This window comes from Callospermophilus lateralis, chromosome 15, assembly GCF_048772815.1.
Source record: "Callospermophilus lateralis isolate mCalLat2 chromosome 15, mCalLat2.hap1, whole genome shotgun sequence".
Taxonomy (NCBI): domain Eukaryota; kingdom Metazoa; phylum Chordata; class Mammalia; order Rodentia; family Sciuridae; genus Callospermophilus; species Callospermophilus lateralis.
Window position 1 is genome coordinate 48,328,684 of NC_135319.1, and position 12,058 is coordinate 48,340,741.

A 12,058-nucleotide genomic window follows, 5' to 3' on the forward strand; every position below is an offset into this window, starting at 1 on the left:
CTAGCCTTTTCACTTGCCTCCGTGCAGTGGAAGACACATGAAGATATGAACCTTTAAAGGAAACTGATTTACCAGCTTCTTTAAAACACAAACAAGTTCAGGAATCTAACATGGAATTTTTATAGGAGCTGAACTCCATCCAGTCTCCAAGTACTCATAAAATTCAAGGGCTTGTTTTTGCACATCCCTAAGTATAACACTTAATGTTCTGTTGTAACTTCCCAGCGCTCCCTTGTCTAATAGGCACTGAATCTAACAGTTTTACAGTTTGGGAAGACTCTGCGCTAGAAAAATGTCAGGCAAGTCTAATGAGGCTTCAGATCCCCTGGTTTGCGCTGGAGTTTAATTTAAAGTTACAATGATGTTTTAACATGTTTGCTTATACTTGACTAAAGAGGATTCATTATTTCAATGACATAACCTCCAGACAATGTTCTGGGGATTGATTTAAGATGTGGTGGTAATTCCAACAGCCTTAATGCAGAGTTGAACATCTGTAACAACATTTCATTCCGCTTTTCGTCAGCTTTCTGTTTTCCAGCAAGAGCAAGGCAACATCTTCCAGAAACACTGGCCAGGATTCGGGGTTTACTTCAAAATGATCACATAATTTACTAGATTTTTTTTTTAAAGAAATATCTGCCTAGCCAGGCTGCAAACATTGAGTAAGGGCTCACCAGTGTCTCTTTGTAGGTCCTTGAAGTGAAATGTGACAATGGTTACCATCTTCAGCTTTCCTAAACATCCCAGTGTCTGTATGTGATGGACTCAATGGTCAGCTCCAGCCTCGGGCACATTCCCTCTTCCCCATTTCCCCAGTGTGATTCAGGGGGATGAAGCCCCTTGAGACTTAAAGGTGAGTTTGTTGTGTGAAATTAAAAAATAGTTCAAAGCAAATAAATTCAGGAACGTAATAAAAGGCAAACAACATGAGTCAACTAGCTATCTCCATTACGTTATTAATCACCACATCTGGAGAAATCCACATCTGTACACACTTAGCAGGTCATTAGTAATGTCATCTCACACTGGAATCACTCAGAGTAAGAGTCATGCAAAGTGGTTTGAACACAAAGCCATCTAGCTAACAAGGCTTCTGACCAAAGTCTGCAGCAAGCTGCTAGTTTGAGGGTGGGGTCATTTTAATGATCGTTTATTGTTTTTTATGGCTTTTCTGTTGTTTGATATTTTGCTGCCCAATAAGCTAAATGCATGCTGAAATTCATGGTAGTACATCTCTCTCCTTCAACTGTGCTCATTTTGTTAAAATGGAACACTGAGGGGTGCAGGACAGTTATCGAAAATTGGGAGAAGTCCCAGTACTCCTTCACCTGGCTCAGTCACAAGCCGAGAATGGGGAGTTGCGTTCTTGAACTCAAATGGGTCTTTGTGATAGCGTGATCTAGCTTCAGCCTTGACTGCCAAACAATAAGGAGAAAAGAAAACGGAAATTAATCCTTAGTGAAATTTTTCATTGCAAAAGTTCCAAACCAATTTTAATGTTGAATAGAATCATTGCTTTGGATTAAAATGGAGGTTTCTCCCTCATGGCTGAATTGCAGGTATATTTATTTCTATTCTTTTACCCAGATGACTTCCTGAAATTCTTTTTGCTGCATTTTTGTCATCAATGTCAGAAGGGATAATATCTGTGAAAATTCAGAAGACCATCTCCTTCTGCAATAATTTCCAGAAATATACAGGGTCCCCCTCCCTTCTCCCCCAAAATACACGCACAAAACCCAGCTGAGCGGCAGGATCAGATCCATTATATCCTGAGAAATACTGAAAGAAATCCTACAGAATAATTATTCTATTCAAATCCTTCTCCCTCAGTGTTATCTTGCTATTCATCTCAGGCCACTGGCTTGGCCAGCTCGCTGGGTGATCAGAATGCTGCCTAACTTAAATGTTATGGGTTTGTCACTTCTTAGAAGGAATGATATGTAGGACTAGGGTGTAGCTCAGTGCTTGCCAGCATGCACAAGGCCCTGGCAGGGTTCAATCCCAATACTGCAAAAAAAAAAAAAAAAAAACAAAAAAACAAAGAGAGAGTCATGTGTAGTATTTTGCATCGTGAGTAAAAAGAATGTGTGTGTTTTCAGGCTATGAATGTTACATGACTAAAATTGAAAGTAAGGGTGAGGGCAAAATTGCGAGGATAGAGATCTATCAGGGTTCTTTCTAGTCCTTGTGGGCTTGTCAAACTTTACCTTAAGAAAAATCATGAAAGTCACAGTAACATGGTCCTTCTGCAATTCACCATAGACAAAATTTTCAGGACAAACCTCTTTGACATGACTTCCCGATTTGCACTGGGAAGGCTGGGCTAGTTAGGGCTCAAATGTGGTCAATGAGAGCAATCCCTGGATTAGAGCATGGAATACTTTCGGAGGATTGTTTCTTGTCCTGTAATTGTGGACCATGAGACCCCTGGCTGCCTATCACATGGATGGGACTGGTGAGAAGGTATGTGAGTTCCCTTAAGCAGTGATGGAGAACAACAACATATATCAGATAAATAACCCATACTGCGAGTTGGCGTTGGTGTTTGTTGAGAAGGAGCTCTTGGCTGCAGTTTCAGGATGAATTCCACACTGGGAATATGACATGAGCATCAGTGAGGTTGAGCAGCTAAGCATGGCTGGGATAAGGAAAGTCAGAGCCAAAGTTTTTGCCAAGAAGGGCAGGGGGAAGCCCAATATCAGAGCTTAATACCAGGGATATATTTCAAATGAGTGTTTCTGGTCTGACAGTCTTGGGGTATCGTATATCACCAAGAACACGCTGCACCATTATCAATAAAATTAATCCATGAAGGTATTTTTTGAAAAGTTCGCAACAGATACTAATACACAGAAATAAAAAGGTAAAGGATGCTGTGCCTCAAAATTGACTCCAACGATCAACATCTCAAACATATAAAACTCTAAATGCACAAATTTTTATATACATTATCCAGCAGGATAACTTCACAACCTATAGCTGAAAAATAGGGAATACGTTTATTTGGAAAAACCAGGTTGAGGTTTATAAAAGGAGTCTGTCATTACATAAAATGAGAATCAAAAAGGATTTCCAAGTGGCCCATCTTGCACTAATAGGGGCAGGGAACACCCACCCCATGGTGGGCTGACGGGGGCAGGGAAGGGGGGCTTGTTGGTGCTTTTTCATTTCCGGCTTTTGTGGAGCTAATAGGAGAATGGGGAGGGAGACTTTAAGGAACAATGGGTTATGTAGAAGTTAATCACAGGGTATATTTCTGGCACTATTCACTGCCTTGGAAACCTGAATTGTGTAAGTTTGAGTCCATCAACACAGAGTAATGAAAGAACTCAGCTCCTACATGGGAGAGGGAGAAAAATGCCATATAAATATATTAACAGAATCCACATGACCTGGAATGTGAAATTCCCTATAGAAATACCATGCACTGAATGGATCCTCTATAATCAAATTACAAGATGTACCTACCCATGGCACCCACACGACCCCCACCCCAATTTCAAACTATAAGCCACATCAGATCTTGGTAGGAGTCAAACATTTACCAAAGATCCTGGTAGGAGTCAAACATTCACCAAAGCACCCTATATCTAGAATCTTGGTTTTTATGTCTTCACTGGAATTGCTATAATCACTTGCCCAATACTGTCCTGCTCAGTATTGGGTAGAAAATTCCTTTGAGAGATCTGGTTGCCTTTGGCCTTTTTCTTTCTTTCATTTTTTTTTTTTTTTGAACATACTGTCTCTATTGCCTCAAGGGCAAAGCAAAGTCTCAGTCAAAGATCACTAGGTATTAGCTTCTTAAAGATGAGACACAAGAGATGAACAAGGGAATTCAAAGAGGAAATGCACAATTGAAAGGAGAAATGCAAGCATATTCCTGAAATATTGCAATGGAGCTTGGAGATCTGGAAGGTAGTGGGAGATAGGAGATAATTTTCTCTTTGAGTCGAACTGGCAGGGAGTGGGAGTTATAGAAGCCAACAAAATAACCTTTCCCAATTTCCCTCCCCTCCCCACTCCTGAAACCCATCAGATGAGAAAGGTTTTCGGGCCAGACGTGACCCTGTTTGCAGTACTAGCATGTGCACTACATGTGTGTAAGGGACAATCCTTAGAGGAGGGATGGAACCTGCCAAGTCCCTGGCACTCCCAGCTGCCTTCTCACCTTTGTCACATTCAGGGATCGGTCACCAAATTGTAGCCTAAAATAGGATTTTGTGCAGTCCACAAGCTAGGTTACATTTTTAAAGGTTAGGGTGAAAAATCTAAGAAGAATTATATTTCCTGTCACACAAAAATTATAGAAAATTCAAATTTCAGTGGCTAGAAATAAAATTTTACCTGACCATAACCACCATCATTTGCTTACCTATTGTCCATAACTGCTCTCTCTCTATGACAGAGCTGAGTAGCTGCAATATGAAGCCTGAGACATTAACTAGCTGACCCCTGAGAGGAAACATTTGCTGACCCCCATAGCAAATCTTCTCACATTTTCCTAGCTTCCTCATTTTCCAAAAGGATGGTGCTCTTCCCAACCTGCCAGGGCAGCCGAATGAGCAAGGAAAGATACGTGACATCCATTCCAAGCAAGCAGAATTGGGAAAGTGAGGAATGGCAGAGATCACTTAGTGATTCCAATGCCCCTCCCACCCAGCCTGCCATGAGCCCTACTGGTCCTCACATGTTTGAGGACTTGGGTCAGGTGAGTTTCACCTTTTCCTACTTAAGCTAAGTTAGAGTTGTCCACCCCGTACTTTGAGAATCAAGGCAAACCACATCTACCGGGAGCAATTCCTCCAAGCTGTCAGTCCACCCTGCGAGAGCCCCGTACAAGACAACAGATTAACCATTAGACTAGATATGTTGAAAATATACAGCTTCAACCTTTCCCCAGCTAGCTCAGAGCGATATATAGATGATTATTTCAACCGTCAGCTGCCGCATAGATTTAAACCCCTGCACAATAACTCCTGGATTCATCTGCCCCTTGTCAAACTTACACAGCTTTAGTTGGAGGATACATGGTGTGGCAGTTTCACTGTGAATCCAGAATGATCCAGACGGCTGCTGTCTCTTTGTTAACAGGAAGCCAAACTGATGAGTTTGTAATGCATTTCTTATCAAAGGTAGTTTCAGAAAAGAAAATGTGCCCCATCAGTTTGGCTACAATTTCATATAGACCAGATTACGGGCTTAATCAGAGCATCTCTGTTATTTTCTTGAAGAAATAGATAATTCTGCATCCATTCCATTAAAATCATTTCATGCCAATGAATTATGTATTTATGAATTTATAATTATCTAGCCTTGATTTTTCCCCTCCTGCAGTATACTTAATAAAATCATCAGCTGCAGCCTACAAAGCCATGGCACTTAATAGATACGAACATGCTAATTTATTTTTTTAAGTGAATGCTGATGTTTTTGAGCTGTGCGTCGAAAATGATCATTGTGAATAAAAGGGATTGCAATTTTCAACACACACGTTTAACAAAGACAAAATGGACTGTAGTGGAATTTATGAAGCCTGGAAAGGAACTTTTTGTCCAATATGGCTTATTATCCAATAGATTCGGATTTGCTCTTGGTCAAATCAGGTCCCTGTGCTATGCATCAAGAGAAAATGCCAATAAGATGCCAAACACTGTTGGTGGCACAGGGAAAGGGTTCACCTAAAAGGCTGCAGGCTGCCAGCTTTCTGTTGTCCTTTCTGTTTTCATGCCTACTAAATTCAGTGTTTTAACTATTTGCATTAAAATCACTATTTATCATGTCTTCATTTAAAATAATGACATACTGTTCATCATGGATTTTTAAAAATATTTTAAAGACATTGCATGAATCTCTTGATTGCTGAGGTTTGGGGGGACCCCTTAGGTTTGATGACCAAGGCAAATGCCTCACATGACTCTCGGTAGTCCCCTGCCTGGCACTGGAAGTTTCTTAAGGGCACTTGAGGTGCTGGATCTACCACCCTGCAGAACTAGACAAGGCAAGAATAAAACATGAGTTATTTTTTTGAATCATTTCATGCTGTTTGCATGAGATTGCTAGGGAAGGCCCTGGCCACACGTGCATCCTCCTGGATTTACAAACTGTCAGACATCCAAAGGAGTAAAGATCATGCTGCCTTAGGAATCTGAGAGTTGCCACCTGCCCAGGGTGAGAAACAGAAAAGAGAGATGGAGTCAGGTCTCTCGTGAACTTTATTTCATCCCACATCGATTCTCCTGGTTAACACAATACTAGTTTACATTTTCACTCTGGGGCGAAAGATTTTATTTGCTTATATGTTTTGACTCCCATCTGATCTTCTTTCTCTGTTTCTTTCCCCCTCCCCCTAAGCAGCTTCAAATACACATGACTGGCAGAAGATGTCAGTCATATTTTCATTTCCATTTTCTCTTTGCTATTTACATTTTTTAATGTTTGCCCCAATGATTCTGCTATGGGAAGACTAGCCTAGAATCTGTGTATGCCTGAAATTGTTTTCTAAACCCTAAGACTTTATACAGATAAGACCATTATTATTATTAACAGCATTATTATTATCAGCTCATCCATAAATACCATATCTGCCATTGAACCAGTTGTGTCAAGAACCCTCTAGAATTCTAATATGTATTCTAGATGGTTGCACTGATACTTTCTCTGAAACTCAGATAAAGGTAAAATGCATGGATTTTTAGTGCAACCCAGGTGCCCGATGAAGAATGCTCTGCCAGAACACTTTAGAAACGCAGTATGTTTTTAACCTTGGGAGGTAAGGACCAGACTGGATTGTGATTTTACACTAAACACAGCATTTAGTATATTTCTTTAGGACATAGTCACCTTCTAAAGATGTTCTTGAACTATAAAACCATTATCTATGTTTACTATAATTTATCATCGGACACATCCTGCGCAATATTTTAAAATACTACTGCATGCTGGGCTCCTCTTTGGTCAGTGCAGTTAGAGAATAAGGTGTGCAGTGCAGCATCAGGGAGGACACTAAGGGAAGTTCTGGTCTCACCCTTTCTGGGATCAAGGCTACACTGGCCTGCAAACCCAGATCCAGAGGCTAAGTCTCCTGATTGTAACCTTGGTCATTTACCACCAGCATTCAGCCCAGGAGAACAGTGTGGGGATATGAGCTTCTAAACTCAGGCCATCTGCCCAACTCTGACCCCCCTCTATAGCTCTGATCTCAGACAAGTTACTCAACACCCTGATGTCCTAATATCTGCTAATTTCCTTGCTGAACAGATGAAGACACCGAGTTTCAGAGATTCTGCAGGATTCAAAGTGATGGCCAGAGGCTTCAGGTTGACAGAGTAAGGATCAAATACTGCCCATTGGAGGGTTCTGCTTGGCCCCATCCCGTTGGTCCACGGAGCTTTATGTGTGCACCTTTCAGTCTTAATTTTGTTCACAAAAACATGAATTTCTAACAACTTCTATTTCAAAATCCTGCAGAACACTGAGTCCCCATTCCAGAAAGGTACCACTCAAGCTTTCTAGCTGGTCATGTGCCCCCTCTGCTGCCTACTGTACCCCAGATATATGGCTGGCATCTCTTGTTACATTTTGGTCCTTGGCTCCAGTGACACTCAAGGATACTATCCTGAGACAAGGATTTCAAGACATGACCTGTTTCTCACAAACATCAATTCATGTTAAGTAGCAAAAATTCTTGAAGCTGTACTCCCAGGTCCAAATCTACATTTTTGGCAAATGATCTAACTTTAGTTTTCTCACCTCTAAAATGGGAATAATTGGACAACCTACCTCCTGGGTTATTGTGAGAATGGACCAAAACCTGAAGAGCACTTAGGAGAGTTCCTAAGTTCTTATTCAGTGTTATCCACCATTACTTCTTGGAGGAGTCCAGGCTCTCTGCTCCGGGGTCTTTCTCTACAAATCCTAGTCTGCTGTCTTTTGATGGCGCTCTATAGAGAAATGGGTTCAGATTCTCTTTCCTGATCCAAGTTGATCTGGTATCCAAGCACTAGAATGAGGTGGGCGTCTCCTCCCCCACCTAACCCTGGGCCTTGCATTTGACTGTCACTTTTGTCCCATGTTGCCTATGGCCCAGTGAACAGCTCAGGTCAAATAATTAGGTTTGCCAAGTGTCATAAAAACAAGCAAAGCCAGAAAACATTTAAACAGGCTCAACTGGAGAAGGCTGGAACTGTTCAGGGCAGTAACAAATGAAAATCAGATGGAAACAGAGAAACCCCACTGTTCCTCCTAAATTACAGGAAATTCACGCTGCCTGCCTGTAAGGGGCTCTTCCCCTTGAATTTCGGTGGTGGTTGTGCAGGGTGTGGGGGGGGGGTCATGGTTTTTACACGTGGTGGAAGGAACAAGGGAATGATGGGCAGGGAGGCAGTGACTCCTTCACTAGGCCTTTCCACGTCTTCCCCTCTTCTCACCACTGTATCCACTCTTGAGGAAACAGGCAGGATCTGACTCTTCCAGGAAGCCTTCCTAAGGGGCTACAATGAGGTAGATTTCTGTCTTTCTTTAAAAGTTCCTTGGTGATTCTCATCTCATGCCCTGAAATCTACTGATTTTTGTTGCATTATTCATTTGTTTTCCATTCCCATGTGCCCTACTCCCCTCAAGTAGAAATAAGCTCCTCTACTGCAGTTGACACATCCCTGAATCTCTCACAGTGCTGAGCCCCTGATTAAATTCCTACTAAACTGGTCTTAGTATCCAGAGAGGTGGCATTGAGAGGGCAGAAGCACAGCCTTGTGGTCAGAAGTCTGGATTCTAAGCCTGGCTTGGATCAACTCTGTGGCATTGGCAAGGCACTTCCCCTCCTGGGGGATTGGCATTAATTAAATATAAGACCTTTTCGGCCCTGATTTGTCATGATTCTGGGCTAAATGCTGTCTACTGTTTCTTGGCAGATATCACAGGAGCCAGCCATTGACTAAGGACCTCATAACAATCCAGCCACAAATAATTACCCAGCACTTCCTACCACACTCAATCCAGAAAAGCTACAGAAGAGTAAAAAGCAGGCCAAGGAAAATGTGGTTTGCCTCAGTGGTTCTAAGCGCCCCGCTTCAATTAAAAAGGAACTTCACAGAACAACAACGTTTAAGATCCACCCCAGATCCATTCAACCAAAATACAGGGGGGCATTGCTTTTTCTTTTCCTTTTCTTTGAACTATTTTTAAAGATAGATAGTGAGAGAGAACAATTGCATCTAAAACATACACAGTAGCAACCCACAAGTTATATAAACACAACAGTACTAGAATCCAAAGTTAACCAAAGAATGTTGCTTTTCTCTCTGGGGCCAGAACTAAATTCTGACCAACATGATAAGAAGTTTGTATTCTGTTTTGTTTTTTAATAAAGTGTTCTCAAATGGGTGATGTCAAGTGAGGGCTGAGGGAAATGCCATCGATGACAAGGACTAGAGAGTGGGATGTTCCACAAGAAGGAAGACTTGAAACAAGAACAGGATGGCTAGAGGGGTCAGCCTGACTCTTCTGCAGAGCCCCAGAACTGAGTGCAGGCTGAGAGCACTGGGGGCATGTGCATGGCTACAAAATGTGGAGAGGGCATGCTTGCTGGAGGGCACTGCTTGAACAGAGGCAAGTAGGTTGGTAAAAGCTAGGGAAAACAGTAGGAATATCAGCTTGGCTAAAGCAGGAAAATGTATCTGAGGGTCTAGCTGGATATGGGGCAGACAGAAAAAGGCTTTGCATTCCAAAGGACAGAATTTGGACAATCTATATTATCTTGAAGTCACTTTTCTTTCCTTCTAAATGCTGAGATTCTAATCACAGGGATGCAGGAGGCTGAGGCAGGAGGATCATGAGTTCAAAGCCAGCAATTTAGAGAGGTCCTAGGTAACTTAGCAAGACCCTGTCTCAAAAATAAAATATTTTTTAAAAAGGGCTGGGGATGTGGCTCAGTGGTTAAGTGCCCCTGAGTTTAATCCTTGGTACCAAAAAAGTAAAGAAAAATAAATACTCAGATTCAAGATGATAGTGGATAGCATTTGTACATTAGAAAAGTCTATCCAAAACAGCCTTGCTCAGCCTACTTTCTGGCCACTTAAGTCACATGGATTTCAGATCAGATACACATGTAATAATTGTATGGAAATAAAAAGACGAGCCCCCTTGTATGGGTCCAGCTCCCCTGGAAGTCTTATTCTATCCTGGGGAGGTGGATTCAACAGGAAAATCAAGCTATTTAATGCCTCCTAAAAGGGTCCTTTGAAATCCAGGAGGCTGACTCCATGTAGAAAAGTTAGGTCAACCTAAGCCTGACATTAGGATCATCTCCTCTCTTCAAGTACCAGTCAATCTCATCCCTTCTTGTACAGGGCAATGGAGAGTCATCAGGGCTTGACTTTTTTTTTTGAAGATGGAAACTGATTGCCATCCAAATTTTCAAAAAATATTTGTCATCAAAACCAGTGCTTGAAAGTGAATCACTGAGAAGACAAGGTTTCCCCCATCTTCTGCTGCTTGGCTTTGTCTGGTCAATAACACTTTAGGATGTTCTCTGTCAAAACCACATAGATGAATGTACATTACGTGATCCAGATATCTGACTGACATCCCTACCCCAGTAAACCTAAGAAAAGTTGCAAAAGTTCTAAAAGAAAATTCCTATCGGATTCTCAAAATTAATGGTTTCAAATAATTAAATTACAAGAAGCATAAAATATATGTACTCAAAGTTCTTTATGGCCTGCCAGGTAGAACTTAATAATGAAGAAAATAAACAAATGAGTCATCCTGGGGTTGTATTTTAATTCTTCCCATCCATACCTCAATAAATCCACTGTTTCCAATACAACTCAGTGTTTCCACTCAAACATCCTGCACAAATGGAATAGTGCAGATTTTTTTAAGTTGGTAAAAGGATGTAAATATGTTTTTTTAAATAAAATAGTTGAAAAATACGTTATGTGTGTAAACAAAAGAATCAAAAAATTGTTTCTTGTATGTTTTTTCTTGGGCTTATTGATGATGCCCATGTTGATGAGCAGATTGGTGTTTTTTGAGAACACCTTATTAAAAAACAAAACAGAACATAAAATTTCTTATCATGTTGATCAGAATTTAGTTCTGGCCTCAGAGAGAAAAGCAACATTCTTTGGTTAACTTTGGATTCTAGTAATTTAATAAAAGAGCATCATGCACAATTATTTTTATATAGAATACTATTCTAATACATCAATCATCTTTCTACAAAAGCCCCCTCCCCTTTATCTTGGTTTGAAAGAATGCCCAGGAAATTAATTTGTATAAATAAATAGATTAAACTGGGGAGTTTCCACATGACAATAATCAGACAGTGGAGGTGTCACACCAAACTTAGTGGTGTAAATCTGGTTTTGTGTAGTTACCTTTTCAAACAGTAATATTTATTAAATTATTTGCTCCAAGGGAGCATTCTGCTAAGGAAGTTAGATTTAAAAGAAATCCTGGAAATTGAGAATGGTTGTCTTAATGGAAGTATAGATATTTAGAAGGCAGTTTTAGATATTCATTCTAGAGAAATAAAGGGAAGAATCATCAGAAAGGAAAAGCAGAAAGTGGGGAGGGGAGAGAACTGGACCAGGACGCCATCAAGGGAGAGGATTTCATTCAAAGAGAAGCAGCGCCACCTGCTGGTAAGCCTGTATTCCGGGCCACTCTGTGGTTTGGGAACATCTATCTTGCAATCTGTGCATAAATATACAGCAGTATTTCTCAGCTGCTGTTATACATAAGAATTTTATTACCAGTCGGCAGATTTCTAACACACTGGTTGCAGTTTAATAATCCTCTATTACCTGAAGTATGGGTTATATAAAAAGCTAGAATGTTAATTGTTGACAAACCAATTCTAATATGTAAAGCACTGTAAGTCACCCAGTAAATATCCAAATAAATCAAAAAGGATAGCTCCTTTTGTTCTAACAACGTGTTATTAAACACCACAACTTGATCACTTACATGAAAGTAATGTTTGTGCAATTCTATGTACTAAGAAGTCATGAAAAAAAAGGCATTATAATCTTACTGAGGGCTTTCCCCT

At 40.7% G+C, this 12,058-nt stretch overlaps 1 protein-coding gene across 2 annotated transcripts in view; it reads right to left on the reverse strand.

Moving 5' to 3' along the window:
• Kcnma1 (potassium calcium-activated channel subfamily M alpha 1) overlaps positions 1-12,058 on the reverse strand; it is a 702,402-nt gene that overhangs the window by 88,088 nt on the left and 602,256 nt on the right. For both annotated transcript variants that reach the window (XM_076834841.1, XM_076834840.1), the window contains one exon: positions 1,332-1,418. In XM_076834841.1, the coding sequence (XP_076690956.1) occupies positions 1,332-1,418 (87 nt within the window). The remainder of the gene's footprint in view (positions 1-1,331; positions 1,419-12,058) is intronic.